This window comes from Sarcophilus harrisii, chromosome 2 (assembly GCF_902635505.1).
Source record: "Sarcophilus harrisii chromosome 2, mSarHar1.11, whole genome shotgun sequence".
In the NCBI taxonomy this organism is placed as follows: Eukaryota; Metazoa; Chordata; class Mammalia; order Dasyuromorphia; family Dasyuridae; genus Sarcophilus; species Sarcophilus harrisii.
The window spans coordinates 104,518,744-104,538,471 of record NC_045427.1 but is presented as its reverse complement, the minus strand read 5'-3'; the positions used below and the strand labels follow the sequence as shown (position 1 = coordinate 104,538,471).

Genomic DNA, 19,728 nt, shown 5'->3' with positions numbered 1-19,728 from the left:
GCAGAAAGGAGATATCATGGTCATTGACCTAATAGAAGAGTTACTATTGAGATTTCAGAAGTTCCTTTTTTGTAGTCTTACGATCCAGTAATGAACATAAAGGATGCAAAAATTATTTAACAATTAATTGTGGGTAAAGCCCAAAATAGTAGAATAGCAGGAAATAATTCAGCCAAGCTCCCATCTATTACTCCTCCAAATAGATTTAAAAAAAAAAAATACATGAGACCAAATCCAAAAACTCATTTAGTCCTTTGCTGGACCAGGTTGGTATAGTGGAAGGTAGAGAAGTCTGCAGATGAGTCAGAGCATGAGCATCTCCCCTATGGAGAGGCTGTAGTTCAGGCAAGAAGAGTTTCCAGACTCTTACTAGGGCATTACAATGAGGGCGGATACAAATTGGCAGCTTTGTTGCCTGTTACCTAATAGATCCAGGCTGGACTATGAAGAGGACCACTCTGTCAGGGTAAGGATGCCCTGGACAGTCTACTGAGACAAGAGGGAGTTCAGAAGCAAGCAGCAGTGGTATGGCTCAAACCCTTGTGGTTTCCAGCATCTAGCCTAGCCTACAGAAGAAGAACCAGAACAAGAATCCCAGACCAGAGGGAAACTAACAGTTCTGTCACTAAATCAATAGAACCGCCTAGCTGGTTGATGGAGGCCTGTGAATGACCTAATTGCCATTCATATCCAAATGCAGGTCAGGAACTCAGAGCTCATACCAGAAAAAGAGCAATCAGATTTGCCCTGGATCAGACCACTTTGGAAAGCAACTATACTCATCACTAACCACCAGCACAATCAGATCACTTTGGGAACATTGGAAGCTTACCACTCTCCAGCCTACTTCAGCAATCAAAGACTCAGAAAAACAGCTTGAGCAAAAACTTGATTAGAATTCCTGAAGCAAGAGTCTAAAAATGTTTTCATAAATGAAATGAGATCACTTGAGAAAAAAATTGGAAAACAAATGAGATACAGAAGAAAGAATTGGAAAGTGAATTATCATAGCTTAGCCCGAGAGATTAAAAAACAACAACTTTACCCGAGCAACAAACTTCCATTTTAGGATCAAATAGAAGCTAGTGATGTTGTGAGGCAACAAAAGATATTGGAACAAAATCAAAAGGCTGGAGGAAAAAAAGAAGAAAATTGAAATGTTTCATAGGAAAAACAATTAACCTGGAATATTGATCAAGATGAAATAATTTAAGAATCACAGGCTTACCTTAAACCTACAAAGAGCTTAGACATCCTTTTTCAAGACATCATAAAAATATCCAGATTTCATAGAACCAAAGGGCAAAGTGGAAATACAGAAAAATCCATCAGCCACTTCCCAAAACAGACCCCCAAATTAAAACTCCCAGAACATAATAATAGCTAAACTCCTGAGCCTCCAGATCAAAGAAAAAAATGCAGCCTAAAATAAAGAATTCAGTTACTGAGAAGCCACAATCATAATCACACAGAGTTTAGCAGTAACTACTATAAAGAATTTGGAAGGCATTATTTCAGAAGGCAAAAAGGATATGAGCTTAGAACTAAGAATAACTTAGTAAAACTGAGTATAATTCTACAGGGTCAGGGCAGGGGGAAATATACTCTTTAAAGAAAGAAAAGACTTCTAAGTATTCCCAATCTTTAAAAAAAATGGAGCAGAATTGAAGTCCTGAAGTTAATTCACTAAAGAAAAACAAAATGGTAATCATGAATAAAAATGATATAGAACTAAATAAAGATCAACTGCTACATTCTAATATGTGAAGAGGATACAATATCCCCTTGGAACCTTCGTAGAGGTCATAGAAAGGATCTGTAGACAAAATTTAAAGAGTGGAGAGTAGGGAAGGGGAATATACTGGGGAGAGGGAAGGAAAAGTTCGGAAAAATACTCTCATGTACTTAGGCCCTAAAAGTAGAATCTATTCAGAGAAAAAAGGGTGTGATGTATTAATACTTTAACTTCACTCTCATCTCAACTTGTTAAAGTAATAATATAATGTTACAATAGCATTTATGTAAAATCTGCTATGTGCTAGTCAGTGTGCTAAATTCTTTACAAATATTATCTTATTTGATTCTCATTGTAACCCTACATGAGAGATACTATTATTAACCCCATTTTACAATTGAGGAAACTGAGTCAAATAAAACTTAAATTGCTTGCCAGGAATACATAGGAGTAAGTGTCTGAGTCCACATTTGAACTCATGTCTTCTAAATTCTGGTCAGCAATATTGTGCCAACTAACTTCCTTAAAACAAGGAAGAATATGCTTGTTCAGATTTCTCTCTTTCTCTTCTCCTCCTCTTCCTCTCCTGTCTCATATATGCATACATAGTTAGCTACTAGATTAGAGCATTGTATTAGATAATCATAAATTTAAGATTGAAAGGGACAAACTTAAAAACTCACTTTTACTGTATTATTCCCCTAAATTCCCATCCCATTTTCACATATATCTCATATATATATGTACAACAAAAACTGTTATATAATACAAACCCTGGTCTTTAATTTTAATAAGGTGCACTGGTCTCTCTAAATTTTAACAATATTTTTTTTTAAAGCAGTGTCTTATAAAACTAGCCTCTGAGCAAGCTGATTGTAGTAACATTTTCAGTTTTCTTTTTTACTTTTTTTTTTGTGAACAGTCTTTGAAAGTTTTAATTTATATTTTCATTCATAAATTGTGAGATGTTTCCTTTGCTAATTTCAAAACTATTTTTTTGTGATTTAGAGCTTGTTTGAAGTAAGTGTGATCTTTGCTCACCCTGAAACAGATGAGGATTGCCACTTCCTGTAAGTTGCTTTTGTAAACATGATAGTAATCTTTATAACTGCATAACAATGTTAATGTTCTTTAGTTTTCATGAAGATAAATTCAATGGCTTATTTTTCTCCTTCTCCTGCATTTCTTTAATTTTAATTCAAGCCTTATCAGTTCATATCCTAATTTCATAGGTAATAATTGTTTATGATTTTCTTAGAAGATATTTTTTGGCCACCAACCTCCAATTGTGGATTTTATTTTATACGATATAAAATAACCGCTAAGATCCTTTTCAAATTTAAAATCATATAGTCTTATTATGTTTATTATTATGTTTACAAAGGATCTTTTAGCTCAAAGATTTTCTTATTTGGTTTTCTTAAAATAGTTCCTACCACCAGAATGGTAAATCTAAAATTCATAAAAGATAAATGATTTTGTTAGAAACTATTTCTAATCCAGTACTATTTCTCTGGGTCCGATATGTGACCTTTATAGTGCCAGGAACTTTGCTAAACACTGGGGATACAAAGAAGGGCAAAAAGAAACTCCTCTCATAGAACTCACAGTCTAATGGAAGAGATAAGATACAAACAACCATGTACAAATAAGATATATATGTATATATAGGATAAATTGGAAATAATCAATAAAAGGAAGACATTACTATTAAAGAGGGATGGGAAAGCTTTCTGTAGATAGTGGGATTTTAATTGAGACTTGAAGGAAGCCAATAAGTCAGTTTTTTGTTGTATGGTTGTTTTTAGGCCTTCATGACCCCATTTGGGGTTTTCCTGGCAGATATGCTTGGATACATTTCCTACTCCGGCTCATTTTACAGATGAGGAAACAGAGGTAAACAGGGTGAAGTGACTTGTCCAGTGTCACACAGCTAAAAAGTGTATGAAGTCACATTGAGCTCGAGCTCTCTGATTTCAGGCCCAGCACTCTATCGACTGACTAGTTGTCCTATTCAGAAAACTTACATTAAGCATTTATCAGGTACTATGCTACAAAGAAAGACAAAAGACAGTTCCTCCTCTCAAGGGGCTTATATTCTACTGGAAGGTAGAGTTGAGGAGGAAGAGAATTTCAGGCAAGGGGGGACCACCAGTGAAAATACTTAGAGTCAGTGTTACCTGAAGAACAGCAAGGAGGCAGTGACACAGCGTCAGAGGAAGGGGGAGTGATGAAGGTGGTGGTGTTGGAGGTTTGTCCTTCGTTCTCAAAGAAGGCCATGACCTCAGGAAAGTGATGGCGTGGCTTACAGATGAGGGAGAGCTCACCAGCCTTGCTCTTCCCCTCTGGAGCTATCTGGTCCAGTGGCCAGAGATAGATCAAAATGCCTGGAAGTGACTCTGGATTTAGAGGGACAGATTAAGGTATAAGAAAACTGAGGGGAATGTGAACTTGGCTGAAGGGTTTTTGTTGCCAAACACAGGGAGCCATTGGAGTTTATTGATTTGGGGATGAGGTGTAACATACTCAGACCTGTGTTTTTTTAGGATGGAATGAGGTTTGGGGATAGAGGAAAGAATAAGAGAATGGTCATTTAATATGTTTTTGATATTTAATTAGATTTAATGTTGAACCTGATAGTCCTCCAAAACTCATACAACTCCTTAGCTGTAAATTTTGGTTGCAGCTTCTAGTAAAGGAATTGCTACAACTTGGAGTTCAGCCTAGATACTGGGAGTTGAAGATAATTATAACAATCTTAGCTTATGTTTAATAAAACTTTTACGGATTGTAAAATGATTTACAAACATATCATTTACTATTTGAGGTAGGAACTAAAGATATTATCCCTATTCTAGAGATGAGCAAACCCAGGGCCCAAGAAGATTAAATGATATCTCCATTTTATCAGAGGACTAGCATGAGTATTTGAGTCCAGACCTTTTCTGATTCTACATTCAATACCACTCAGTGTACACACACACACATACACACTCACTCACACACACTCTCTCTGTCTCTCTCTCTCTCTCTCTCTCTCTCTCTGTACCCTGCTGCCCATTGCTTTTGTTTTAAGGCTTCTTTGGTACTCACTGTTTTCTCTTGAAAATCTTTTTATTGGAATTAACAAGTGAAAAAAATTCCTTGGCTTTAAAGATCCCAGATATACTTAAGGGAATGAAGAAATAAGGTAGGATTTTTTACATTTACCTAATACTACATCATTTCACATTCCTGTTTTTATTTGATTTCACAACACCCTAGTGAAATAGTAATAATGGTGATAGCAAGCATTGATAAAGCACTTTAAATCCTGAAAAGTTCTTTATAAATATAATATCATTTTATTCTCAGTAATAACTCTGAAAGGGGGGGAGTGTTGTTTATCATCCCCCATTTTACAGACACGGAAATGAGAAGCCAACAAGTTGTGGCCTGCCCAAGGTCACTCAACTAGTAAACATCTGGGATCTGATTGGAACTTTATATTTACTGACTTTAGGGCCAATTCTATATATCCATTTTTCCACCTATCTTGACAAAGGTAAAATGTTATCCTTAATTTATAAAGTAACTCAAAAAGATTGCAATTTCTTAGATCATATACTAGTAAGTGGGAAAGCCAAATCTTTTAACTGCTAGTATAGTTAAGGTGGAGAGTTGAGAGGGTGTTCTACTGAAAGTCAGGAAGATCTGAGTTCACATCCTGCACAGACATGTTACAGTGGCTCTGGACCAATCACTTAAACTCTCTTAGCCTCAGTTTCCTCATCTATGAAACAGGAATAATAATAGTACCTACCTAACTTCTAACTGCTATTACTAGACCATGCTGCTTTCCCCTATGCAAATGCTTCTTAAAGTACAAATTTAAGTGTAAGATTTAATCTTCCTAAACAAGGGAGAATTGGCAAAATGGGTTAGGAGAGGAATGGCACAGTTCATTGGAGAAATTCTGGATTTTAAATGGGAACAATCTAGTTTACAATCTTAGCTCTCTCATTTAACAGCTGTGTGATCACAGGCAAGTATGTAATCTTTTTCCTCAACTGTAGAATGAGGATAATAATACTTATTTTACTTACTGCACAGGAATTTAGGGAAAGAACTATGTAAACTTGAAAGTGCTATGCATAAATGAGGATAATGTGGTTAAATGTTGGCTGTTATCACTGTCACTAGATTTTTGCTCCCTCCTAATATTCTGAAGTCAAAAGCCAAATTATATAAAATGCACTTGAATTTTATTATCTACAAGTACAGTAATAATGCTTGAAATTAATTTTATTTTGTTTTAGGAGCACCTCATGCCCAGACTGTTTCAAACCAGCCAAAAATAAACAGGTAGAAATTTTCCCTTCTTATTTTTTGGGGGTGGGTCTGTGAGTGAAAGTTTCACTAATAAAATATACAACTTATATAGTATTTTAAAGATTTCAAAGCACTTAACATTTATTATCGTATCTGGGGTTCAAAAGGGCCTTTGAAGCAGGTTCTCCAGATATTATCCTTCTGATAGAGATGTCAAAGTGAAAGTCATGGCCTTTGAAGCAGGTTCTCCAGATATCCTTCTGATAGAGATGTCAAAGTGAAAGTCATGGATTTTTAGGTGACTTGGCCATAGTCTCATAAATGTCATATTTCATTATCCGCTGTATTTATAAAGTGCTCATCTCAGGGATTCTCTACTGTAAGCTCAGGTTTGAGTCTTTGCTTTGCCCTAAGCAAGTCACTTAGAGTTCCCAAGATTCAGGTTCCATGTCTCGCAAATGGGGATAGTAATGTTTGTATTGCATATTCACAAAGCTGTGAGACAAGTCAGAGAGACAGAGAGAGAAAGAGAGAGAGAGAGTGAGAGGAAGCCCACAGTCCTCCTGAGTACAGCCTGAACCCATATTAAAATATAGTTGAGAAATACCTAAAAACAGAAAAATACAATAGAAAAGATCCTTTTGGGGTGATTTAGTGGTCCTTTTTCACTGCCTTGGATCCCAGCTTCTAAAACTGGGACCTGACCCACATGAGGCTACATAATTGAATGTGGGGATTGTGAAATTAAGGTACAGTATCAGTAAATTTGATTTGTTTATGTATTTTATATACTTATACCCAGGGTCTTGTAGAAATTTCTTGGGCAAAAAGGGATCATGAGTGGGATAAATGTAAGAAGTCCTGCTCTAGAACATAGCTTAATGAGTCCACATGTTCAAAAAAAAAAAATCATCAACTGATAGCCAGCCTTTGGGTAATTAGTTTGTCCAAACTTAAGTAAATTTATCAGTTGACATTCCTGAGCCCATATTCAAGACTTATCAAGACTAGCTTGATAGGACCTATTAGAACTTATATGTCCTAGGAAAAGCCAGCATCACTTTCATTCTACTCTGAGCCCTAAGAATAAAACTTTGTTAGAAGATATAAAATACACTTTTGAAAGATATTTGCATTTTTTTTTTTTTAGCCTTTGCTTTTAGCTAAAAAGTTCTAGAATATATACGCCTTATATTTAATGACTTTCTGAGTTGTTCGCTAATGTTAAAATAAGTATCATAATTTCAGTAATGCTTATGTTACTCATCATGGAAAATAAAATTTGGTTCTAATCCAAAGGTTTCATTATCTAGGAATATCCTGGATCATCATAACTGCCACCTTTCAAAATCTTACATAATGCTCATTTTCCAGAAGTTTATAATTTTTTTTTTTTTTTTATCAAAGCCAAAATTAGGTTATTTCACCCAGGGACAATCTGAGTTGATAGTCTGATTATGGCTGCACTTGAAAAAAGTTTACTTGTATAGATTCATATATATAGATATATCTCTATCTCTATCTATATCTATAGATACATAATACAATGAAACCATCTATGCCTATTTTACATTTACTAATTACATATTTTTATGACTCAGACATCTTTTGCAGAAATTATTTTAATGAAATTCATTTTTAATTCATATTCTCTTTACTGTTATTATATACACATCATGAGTCTAGCATCTGTTGGCATTTTAACTTACGAATACTTACCTAGTTTTAGGATCATAGATTTAGAGCTAAATGGGATCTTACTCCCTAATCAAGACTAACCTGTACATTTTAAAACTTAAAGCATTGAAGGTTTTAGAATGTCAGCACAGAGAATATGGTTAAATTATAAAATTTGCCAAATGTTTACTTTTATAATTTGGAGACTAGAATAAATCTGTTAAATATAATATTCTGTGCATCTAGCTACTTTTTTGTTGCCTTGGATTGAAGTCTCCTCTGACCTCAGAGTACAGAGCAGGGACCCTTGCCTGCAAATTTCTAACCGGTTAGAAAGACTTTGCATCTAAATACAATTACTGTGTGATGAGACTATTCTAAGGAAGTTTGGAAAGGTTTGTAAACTGAACATTAGTCACCTGTGAGGTATTTTGTTTTGATTACAGCATTTACTAACATGTGAAATGATTGCCTTCAAAAGAAAAATTATTTCTCTGAAAACATTCATTAGTAAAGTAGAAGAAGAACATTAATGAACTAGTATGTGATATTTAAATGTTTCATTTAAGAAATTGAGGGGAAAAAAAGGAAAATAGAAGAAATAAAAGAAGAATGCTTAGAAGAGTTAGAAAAGAAATCAGTAAGACCACAATCATGGTGTTTCCATTCCATTCCATTCTGGCCATCGTTCTGATTACCTTTCTACCTGAGAATGGAACTCTACACCCTGATGCCATGCTAGTTGTGATAGACCAGTTTGGGCCTTATATTGCTTGGGCTCCTGGAACTTTAGGAACATCTTTAGCTGTCTCCTTCCCAGCCTACTTTTATTTATTGTCTTCCCAGATTAGAATGTAAGCTCTTGAGGGCTGTGATTATTTTACTTGCTTAAAAGATGGCTTGAAGCTAAATATAAAAGAAACCAAAAAAAAACAAAACAAAACACGAAGATCCTGGCAAATAGAAAAGTAGGCTCAAATTTCATACAGCAAGTGCAGCTATGAAATGAAAAAAGACTTGCTCCTTTTAAGGAAAGCTATTATAATCTAGATGGCATATTAAAAAGCAGAGACATTGTCTGGCTGATGAAGGTCCATGTTGTCAAAGCTTTGGTTTTTCCAGTAGTAACGTATAACTTATGTATACCATAATAATTTCATAAGGAAAGCTTAACACTTCAGTATCGCACTTTTGAAATATGATGCTGGACAAGACTCTTAAACAATAGAGAGATCATGTTACTCAATATCTAAAGATTAATCCAGACTTCTCATTAGAAGGACAAATACAGAAGCTGGGGCTCAAATACTTTGGCCCCATAATGACAGGACAAAGCTCTTTGGAGAAGACTCTGGTGATGAGAAAAATTGAAGTGAGAAAGTGAAAGAGACAGCAGAAGATGAGGTGGATTGTGTCCCGGAAGCAACGAGTATGAAGTTGGACAGATTTTGAGAAGTCAGTGGAGGTTAGAAGGGCCTGGTGTGCTGTGATCCATGGAATTCATGAAAAGTTGAATATAAGTGAATGAATGAGCAAGATTTACACTTATGGCACTTAGGAGAATTTCTGGCACAGTGAAAGGGTTTAATGCATTATCTAGGAATAATTAAGACTAAAACAATGACTGAAATATATCAATAACTAACAATTATGGATAGGGATTGGACAGCAATTCATTATATGATTTTATGGATATCAGGAGCTTCCACAGTCAACTGGGTTTTATTTAAAACACTGCATGTGTACTAGGCATTGTACTAAGTATACATACATAAAAGAAAGTAAACATACTGTCCCTTTCCTAAAGAAGGAGATGGAATATAAATAACTATGGACATATATGTAAGATATAGAATAAGTCAAAGGTAATTTCTGAGAAGGACCTTGAGGAAAAGGAGAGGAGACCTGGAAAAGCCTCCTGCAGCAGGTTGGATTTGAACTGAGACTAGAAGGAAGCGGGGGTATCCAAAAGACAGGAAGAGAAACATTGTGGGCATAAGGGACAGCCAGTGCAAAGGCATGGGATATTACACCAATGTGATACCACTTTATTTACTTATTTATTTTATTATAACTTTATTGACAGAATATATGCCTTGGTAATTTTTTACAACATTATCCCTTGCACTCACTTCTGTTCCAGCTTTTTCCTTCCTTCCCTCCACTCCTCCCCTAGATGGCAAGCAGTTCTATACATGTTAAATATGTCACAGTATATCCTAGACACAATATATGTGCGCAGAATCAAATAGTTCTCTTGTTGCACAGGGAGAATTGGATTCAGAAGGTAAAAATAACCCAGGAAGAAAAACAAAAATGCAAACAATTTACAATCATTTCCCAGTGTTTCTTCTCTGGGTATAGCTGCTTCTGTCCATCATTGATCAATTGGAACTGAATTAGATCTTTTCTTTGTCGAAGATATACATTTCCATCTGAATACATCCTCATACTGTATCATTGTTGAAGTATATAATGATCTCTTGGTTCTGCTCATTTCACTCAGCATCAGTTCGTGTAAGTCTCTCCAAGCCTCTCTGTATTCATCCTGCTGGTCATTTCTCACAGAACAATAATATTCCATAACATTCATACATCACAATTTATTCAGTCATTCTCCAATTGAAGGGCATCCATTCATTTTCCAGTTTCTAGCCACTACAAACAGGGCTGCCACAAACATTTTGGCACATACAGGTCTCTTTCCCCTCATTAGTATTTCTTTGGGATATAAGCTCAGTCGTAGCATTGCTGGATCAAAGGGTATGCACAGTTTGATAACTTTTTGGGCATAATTCCAGATTGCTCTCCAGAATGGTTGGATTCGTTCAAAACTCCACCAACAATGCATCAATGTCCCAGTTTTTCTGCATCCCCTCCAACATTCATCATTATTTTTTCCTGTCATCTTAGCCAATCTGACAGATGTGTAGTGGTATCTCAGAGTTGCCTTAATTTGCATTTCTCTGATCAATAGTGATTTGGAACACTTTCATGTGAGTGGAAATAGTTTCAATATATCATCTGAGAATTGTCTGTTTGTATCCTTTGACCATTTATCAATTGGAGAATGGCTTGATTTCTTATAAATTAGAGTCAATTCTCTATATATTTTGGAAATGAGGCCTTTGTGATACCACTTTTTAAGGCCTTATGATGTCAAAAAACTTTTGTCCTGAGTGTAAAGAGGATTTGCTGGTTTTTATTGGGAGGAAAGGGGCATCTCAGAGCAAACTTATCCTTTTGAAGGAAGTTACTTTGGCAGCCAAACAGAAAACCCTTTTCATTATGATTCACTACCTCCCTCACCAGAAAGATATAAGACCAAAAGCCATTCCCAATAAGTAATAAATCAAAGGATAAATGGATTTTGTTGACTTTATGAAAGAATTCTCTAAATCACTAATAATAAAAGAAATGCAAATCAAAATAAAGTTTTACTTCAAGTCAGTCAAGATAACAAAAAATAGGAAAAGCCAATGTGAGAAAGTGTGGAAAGCTGGTCACACTAATGTACTATTTATGGAGCTATAAGGTGTCCAACTGTTCCGAAAAGAAATTTGTAATTAGATGACTAAAATGATTAAAGAGTCTATACTCTTTGATTCAGAAGTTCTGTTGAAGTTAATGTTAAATAGAAACCTTTCATATATACCAAAACATTCATAGCAGCAAATTTTTGTAGTAATATCTGGAATTAAAATAGTCATTGATTGGGTAATGGCTAAATAAGGAGTGGTGTATGAATGTAATGGTATAGCTAATGAATAGAAGTGGCCCAGGACATAGAGGCTTGGACCTGGAGTCAGGAAGACTCATCTTCCTAAGTTAAACTCTGGCCTCTGATACCTTCTAGACGGATGACCTGGGCAAATCACTTAAACCTGTTTGGCTCCATTTCCTCATCTATAAAACAAGTTAGAGTCACTTAGAACTTTGCCAAGAAAATTGTAAATGGGGTCACAGAGTAAGATGTAATTGAAAAATGGCGAAACAACATGAATGTAAGGGATATAATTTTTTTAAGGAGCTATGATGATGATAGTTGCAGAGAAGCATAGGAAGATTACAGGAAACTGGCACAGAATGAGGAAGATAAAGTCAGAAAAAGTGTTTACAATGACTACAGCAGTATAAATTGAAAGAACAAAAAAACTGAAATGTACTGCAAAGATACTATGATTACATTTGGCTCCAAAGAAGAGATGAGAAGTAGAAGTCAGGAGTTAGGCATATGGAACACTATATATAATGTTGGTTTGTTTTGAGATGTTTGGTTTTACTGTTTTCCCCTTCTCTTTTTTTATCCTTTATTGTAAAGAATAGCTCTCTGAGAAATACAGGTTATATGAAAAAAGGGATGATATCCATGAAAAAAAAATTTTTTAGGGAAAACCTTAACAAAGTGGATAATCTGAACTGATCAACAAAGAGGGAAAATCAGATTACCAAAACTTTAAATAATAAATAAATAAGTAAAAATAAGTTAAAAATTAATTAATAAACTTTAAAGGAATTATCAGATATACTATTTACAGATAGATGCTAGCAAAACTGAATATTTAGTGGAAATCATAGATCACTTACAAAAATACAAAGTACTTAGTTTTTCAGAATTATCTCAGCTCAATTTTAGATGATTAAATAAGTCATTGCCTTGGCTACCAAAGAAAAAACTCTTATTTCATATAGATTACTTGTGAAGTCAATTAAATACTAAATATATAACTATGTTACATAATTTAATTTCAGTAATTAAGAAAATGTTCTACAACAGTCTTAGACAAATATAGATATCTAAACCAGAGATGAACAAAGCAGAGTAATAAACTGGACCAGTATTTCTAATGAATTTTAATGTGTTTAAAGTATAGCACAGAGGCTACAATCATATATCTAAAAAATTATTCATAAGAATAGGTTTAGAGCTTAGGGATCTTAAAGGCCATAAATTCCAAACTGTCTTCCCTCCCATTTTTCAGATCAGGAAACTCAAGGTCATTCATAGCTATCTGAGGCAGGTTTCAACCTAGAAACTAACTGACTTTCTTGGTCATATTCACTTATAACCAAATTAGAGGTACAAGGATGTTTTACCATGAATTGTGTTCATTTTTTTAAATATTAAAAATAAAATTAAAAAATTACATGTTTTTGCCAGAAAATGTTTGACAAAATACAACAATCACTTATGCTAACAGCTCTAAAACCATAGGCCTGGCAGGGCAGTTTTTCTACATTGATTAAAAATATCTATCTCAAAATAAGAGGTGACATTATTTACAATAGAGAAACATTAAAAGCTTTCCCAGTAAAACATTATCAAGACATTCTGTTGTCATAGTTGTAAAAATATTGTAAGTAAAAGGTTTTTTTTTTTGTTTGTTTGTTTGTTTGTTTTTTTAAGGCACAAAAGCATCCATATCAGCAAAGAAGAGATGAAATTATCCCTATTTGCAAATGGTGTGATTTACTTATAAAACCTTTACTGAGTCTTAAAAATTCGGTAAAATAATCATGACAATAGCTTTATTATTAAAGTAGGAAGATACAAAATGAATCTAAAAAAGATTTTAACATTTTAAAATAATAAGATCAGAAGCTAGAAAGAAAAACATAGAAAAAGAAATCACATTCAAAAAAACCAATAAAACACATAAAATACCTTGGAGTTATCTACTGAGACACTAAGGATATAAATGTAATTTTAAATGCTCATTAAAAAAATAAATGATTTTAATAATTGCAGAAATATTTGTTTCTTGTTGTTGGTTCATATAAATACGATTAAAGTGATGATAACATAATTTAATTTATAGACCATAGAATCATAAAGCTAGAAGGGACCTCAGAGGTCATTTAGTCCAATCCCCTGATTTACAAATGAGGAACAAGAAAGCCATGTTATGTTATATGATTTGGCCAAGGTTACATGTATAGTATCAGTGGCAGGATTTGAGCCAAGGTTCTCAGAATTCAGAAACTCTAGACTTTCAAAACTTATAGAAACTCAAGGATGGTAATGAACTATTGCACATGCTCTCAGACCAGGTCAGAAATTTTGTCAAACTATTTTCTTTATATTTCTTGGATCCCTTAATAGAATAGTAAAAGAGGGGAAATTAATGTGATATAAAAACAAAGGGCATTAGTAAAACTTTGAAAGGGAACATTTATTACAGATATTATTTTGTGCAGTATTACTGAATTTTCCATTGTTTTGCTTGGTTTATGACTTCTTTACTCACTTGCACCATAATGGTGATCATGGATTTATACCATTTTAGTCTGCTTATCTGTAATGTACATCTACCTACTTCTCCTGCACTAAGAAATCAGCTTAGCAAATATGTATGGTGCCTGAGTCAGACTTGGCAAAAGAATAGTGGTAGGTAATTTAATTTTAGTTAAAGGTTTGGTTAGGTAATAAATCTGCCATTTAAGAGGAAAAGTATTCTATTCATGAAAGGAAGTAGAAATTTAGAGATGCATTGTTTGCATACCTGCTTTAATATTCATACATCTGTTGAAACTTTCAGATATTCACCCTTTGTGTGATATAAATTTACATAATTTCTCCAGTCATACTATATTTTGCCTCTTTTCATTTTTCACTAATCAGAGTTTCACTTTATTTTCATTTTCCTCTGTAGTCTGTATTCACCAGGATGGCAGTTGTGAAAGCTTTGGACAAAATAAAAGATGATGATTTCCGCAAGTATGTATAAGTATAGAGTCCCACAGAAAACAAAGTCTGTTAGAGCTGAAGAGGTTATCTGGTCTAACCTTTCCATTTTACAAAAGAAAAAAAAAATGAAGTTACTTTCCCAAAGTTAGTATAGCTATTTGGTGGCAGAGCCAGTACAAGAAGATCCTGAACTTAAACCTAGAAGGGATCCTTGACTTTGCCGCCCCCTCTTTTACAAATTGGGATGTTGACACAGATACAGGTGGACGTAGATAGACTTGCCTGTGTCACCCAGCTAGTAAGTATTCCTGATCCTGATTTTAGCAGGAAAATGAAATCCAAAAAGGGTAAGTGACTTTCCCAGAGTCATATAGCTAATAATGTCCGAGGTTGGATTTAACCTAGCTTCTCCTCATGTTAGTCTCCTACTATCTATTTTGCAACCTGTATTACCAAAACCCAGGTTCCTAACTTACATTTTTCTCCCTAATGACAAACAATCTGCTTTTCCTATTATTGTCTAACTCTTTAGTAGGGAAAAAAAAAAAAAAAAAAAAAAAAAAATGGAAATTATGTGATCTCCCTTAATTGCTAAAATTTTGTTCAATAAAAATCTAATATTATTTTTTTTTACTGGTTTAAAATACTGCTATTGCATGAATTTTCTATTTAAATTATCACCACAGAGATCTTTCCAGAAATGGTTATTTTTAATGATACCAAATATTTATTTAATTAATGATAAATGATTAAATTTAAACAGTTCATTCTATTAATTAATTATTTGATTAGTGGATAAGAAAGCTATAAGTAAAGATTTTTCCAGGGTGATTATATTTCAGAATCCAGGGAAGTTTCTTATAAATGAATATTTTCATTCCATTTAAAAACTTGATGACAAATCATCTTTTTAATCTATAGTTTCTCAGAATCTAAATAATTGCTGATCAAATCAAACTACATGGGGAATCTTTGATATGCTATTTAATATATCTAGAATATTCATTATCTGAAATGGTAAGGATAAATTTCTTCACAGTCTTAACTAGTATCTGAGATCAGGTTTTCTGAGGTTACTGTGAGAAAAACAGAAAGAAGAGAGTAGTCTTCCCCACTTTCTGTCCAGATTGAGTCATTAATGTCACTGGGACCAATCCTTAGGTCTCTGAGGTTGAGGAGGAGGAAAGGAAGAGAATCAGGGTAGAAAATTCTTGTCTTATTTCCTCTTCAGTCAAAATGCCATTGATTTAACTATTAGTTCAAGAGCTAGGTGAGGCAAGGCCTTTGCCCAGCTTACAGAGCAGATAAATGATCTTAAAGAGTCTCCACAATTTTATTTTTAACTCCATTAACTGAAAAGGAGTTAATATCTTTACAGACTTAGTCTCTTTGCCTTAGTAAATTAGCACTCCAACATGATAAAAATTTATCTTTGTTCATATAACTTCAAAACTTCTGACTCAGAATGTTCTTATTCATCTTAGCTATGTGTTTGAGTCTCTTGCTCTGAAAGTAGTAGTCATGAGTTTTTATTTTGTCCCTTTATTTTTCAGGAAGTTTCCTTGTCCACCAAATTTACCAAAGGCTTTTTGTTCTGCTGTTGAAATTCAGTGTGCTCATGGTGCAGTCTTTGTAGCTGGTGAGTATTTGATTAAAATATATTTACATTAAGTTTCTGTCCTTTCCAGAAAACACAATTGTCTTCTTAGTCCTTAGGCTTGCTGTTGCCAGATTCTGAATAGCTTTCTAAGTCACTTTCAGAGAATTAGAGATGATAGTATCATTGATGTTTTAATGTTCTGTACACTTTTGAAGCAAACTGATTTTCTTAAGTGACATGAAGTATAAAAAAGTTACAGTAAAGTAATAGTATTTGTGATGGCCAAATGAAGTTTTAATGTTGGACACTTAGAATAACATCAAACCAGATAGGAAGAGGAAGAATACAGAAGAGAAGGTAGAAGTAAAAGATAATTATTTTTCCCCTCATTTTATTAACTCTAGAATGGAAAGTAGTTTTAACTTCTTCCAGAAAAAATTTCTTGTGTACTTATTATTCCCTGAGGTCTAGGAAAATAAAACTGTTAACACTATGAAAAAAGAAATTTCATTTTGACTTTATTTTCTTTTTTCTTTTTGGTAAAGAAAGTTGTTGGTATCTAATAACTTAAGAATTTAGAATGAAAATGTGATTACCTTAATACCCAGCTTTGAAGCAATAATAGAGTATCACAGTCCCTCTCTATTTGCTTATTCATCTGAGTCATATGTCTGTTAGTTTTGCTTTTGCTTTTTAAATTAAGGCCAACAAAAAAAACTTAGTCTCTTTAGTACTACACAGAGTTTCACTGAAGGTACTGATCAAGAAATAGGGCTGATGATTGCTTTAATGGGTTTGGACATTGTTAAATTGTACCTCAGTCTATCCAGTTAATAGATATTTATAATTCAGATAAAACATTGCACTGGGAAGGTTTGACAACAATGCCTTACCTTCAGGTAGCTGCAATATTGTTAGAAAAACTAAACAAATGAAATACTTTATGAACATTTTCTCATTTCTTTGGATTACCTTGTAAAGATCAACTGACCCCTCTCGATCTCAGGTTGAGCCATTTAAAGAGCTTTTGAACCCAAGAATGTTGTGATGAGTCCTATTTTTTAGAAAGACTGCTTAATCATATGTAATGGAGACAAACTGCAACCATTCCCAATAAGATCTGGAGTGAAACAAGGTTGCCCACTATCACCGTTACTATTTAATATTGTATTAGAAACGCTAGCTATAGCAATAAGAGCTGAGAAAGAGATTAAAGGAATAAGAATAGGCAATGAGAAAGCCAAATTATCACTCTTTGCCGATGACATGATGGTATACTTAGAGAACCCCAGAGATTCTGCTAAAAAGTTATTAGAAATAATCCACAACTTTAGCAAAGTTGCTGGTTATAAAATAAACCCACATAAGTCATCAGCATTCTTATATATCACTAACAAAATCCAACAGTCAGAGTTACAAAGAGAAATTCCATTTAAAGTAACTACTGATAATATAAAATATTTAGGAATCTATCTGCCAAGGGAAAATCAGAAACTTTATGAGCAAAATTACAGACCACTTTTCACACAAATTAAGTCTGATCTAACCAATTGGAAAAATATTAAATGCTCTTGGATAGGGCGAGCAAATATAATAAAGATGACAATATTACCTAAACTAATCTATTTATTTAGCTATACCAATCAGACTCCCAAAAACTATTTTAATGACCTAGAAAAATAACAACAAAGTTCATATGGAAAAACAAAAGGTCAAGAATTTCAAGGAATTAATGAAAAAAATCAAATGATGGTGGCTTAGCTGTACCAGATCTAAAACTATATTATAGAGCAGCAGTTACCAAAACTATTTGGTATTGGCTAAGGAATAGATTAGTTGATCAGTGGAATAGATTAGGTTCAAGGGATAAAACAGTCAACAAATATAGCAACCTAGTCTTTGACAAACCCAAAGATCCCAGCTTTTGGGATAAGAACTTACTGTTTGATAAAAATTGCTGGGAAAAATTGGAAACTAATATGGCAGAAACTAGGCACTGATCCATACTTAACGCCTACACCAAGATAAGGTCAAAATGGGTTCATGACCTAGGCATAAAGAATGAAATTATTAATAAATTAGAGGAACATAGGATAGTTTACCTCTCAGACCTGTGGAAGGGAAGGTTTTTATGACCAAAGCAGAACTAGAATCATTACTGATCACAAAATAGAAAATTTGATTATACCAAACTGAAAAGTTTTTGTACAAACAAAACTAATGCAGACAAGATTAGAAGGAAGCAATAAACTGGGAAAATATTTTTACAGTCAAAGGTTCTGATAAAGGCCTCATTTCCAAAATATATAGAGAAATTAACTCTAATTTATAAAAATCAAGCCATTCTCTAATTGAAAAATGGTCAAAGGATATGAACAGACAATTCTCAGATGAAGAAATTGAAACTATTTCTAGTCATATGAAAAGATGCTCAAGTCATTATTAATCAGAGAAATGCAAATTAAGACAACTCTAAGATACCACTACACACCTGTCAGATTGGCTAAGATGACAGGAAAAATAATGATGATTGTTGGAGGGGATGTGGGAAAACTGGGACATTGATTCATTGTTGGTGGAGTTGTGAACGAATCCAACCATTTTGGAGAGTAGTTTGGAACTATGCTCAAAAAGTTATCAAACTCTGCATACCCTTTGATCCAGCAGTGTTACTACTGGGATTATATCCCAAAGAGATTATAAAGAAGGAAAGGGACCTGTATGTGCACGAATGTTTGTGGCAGCCCTTTTTGTAGTGGCTAGAAACTGGAAACTGAATGGATGTCCATCAGTTGGAGAATGGCTGAATAAATTGTGGTATATGAATATTATGGAATATTACTGTTCTGTAGAAATGACCAACAGGATGATTTCAGAAAGGCCTGGAGAGACTTACCAACTGATGCTGAGTGAAATGAGCAGGACCAGGAGATCATTATATACTTCAACAACAATACTAGATGATGACCAGTTCTGATGGATCAGGCCATCCTCAGCAACGAGATCAACCAAATCATTTCCAATGGAGCAGTAATGAACTGAACTAGCTATACCCAGAAAAAGAACTCTGGGAGATGACTAAAAACCATTACATTGAATTCCCAATCCCTATATTTATGCACACCTGCATCTTTGATTTCCTTCACAAGCTAATTGTACAATAATTCAGAGTCTGATTCTTTTTGTACAGCAAAATAATGTTTTGGTCATGTATACTTATTGTGTATCTAAGTTATATTTTAATATATTTAACATCTACTGGTCATCCTGCCATTTAGGGGAGGGGGTGGGGGGGGGTAAGAGGTGAAAAATTGGAACAAGAGGTTTGGCAATTGTTAATGCTGTAAAGTTACCCATGTATATATCCTGTAAATAAAAGGCTATTAAATAAAAAAAAAAAAAAAAAAAATAAAAAAAAAAGAATATAGACCTAGTGAGCCAAGTCAAATGACTTGGCCAGAGTCATTTGATAAAAGTGGGATTTGAACTTAGGACGTTGGACTCAAAATCAAGGACTCTTTATAAAATAGCTCAGGCATTTTAAAGGCTGTCATACTGGAAAGGAATTAAATGTGATTTGGCCCCAATGATAGAGTTAGAAACATCAAGTGGAGGTTATCAAGAAGTAGAATTAGATTTAACCAAAAAAAGAAAACAAACTTTAACATTTTGAACATTTCAGAAATAGAATAGGTTTTATATTCTTAAAATAATTTT

The 19,728-nt window shown here is 33.9% G+C and overlaps 1 protein-coding gene across 3 annotated transcripts in view; it reads left to right on the top strand.

Annotated features, from left to right (window-relative positions):
• The window catches only part of PUS10 (pseudouridine synthase 10), a 92,775-nt gene that overhangs the window by 53,117 nt on the left and 19,930 nt on the right, over positions 1-19,728 (top strand). For all 3 annotated transcript variants that reach the window (XM_023494932.2, XM_003758254.3, XM_031950519.1), the window contains exons 7-10: positions 2,744-2,805; positions 6,034-6,079; positions 14,377-14,441; positions 15,965-16,050. In XM_023494932.2, the coding sequence (XP_023350700.1) occupies positions 2,744-2,805; positions 6,034-6,079; positions 14,377-14,441; positions 15,965-16,050 (259 nt within the window). The remainder of the gene's footprint in view (positions 1-2,743; positions 2,806-6,033; positions 6,080-14,376; positions 14,442-15,964; positions 16,051-19,728) is intronic.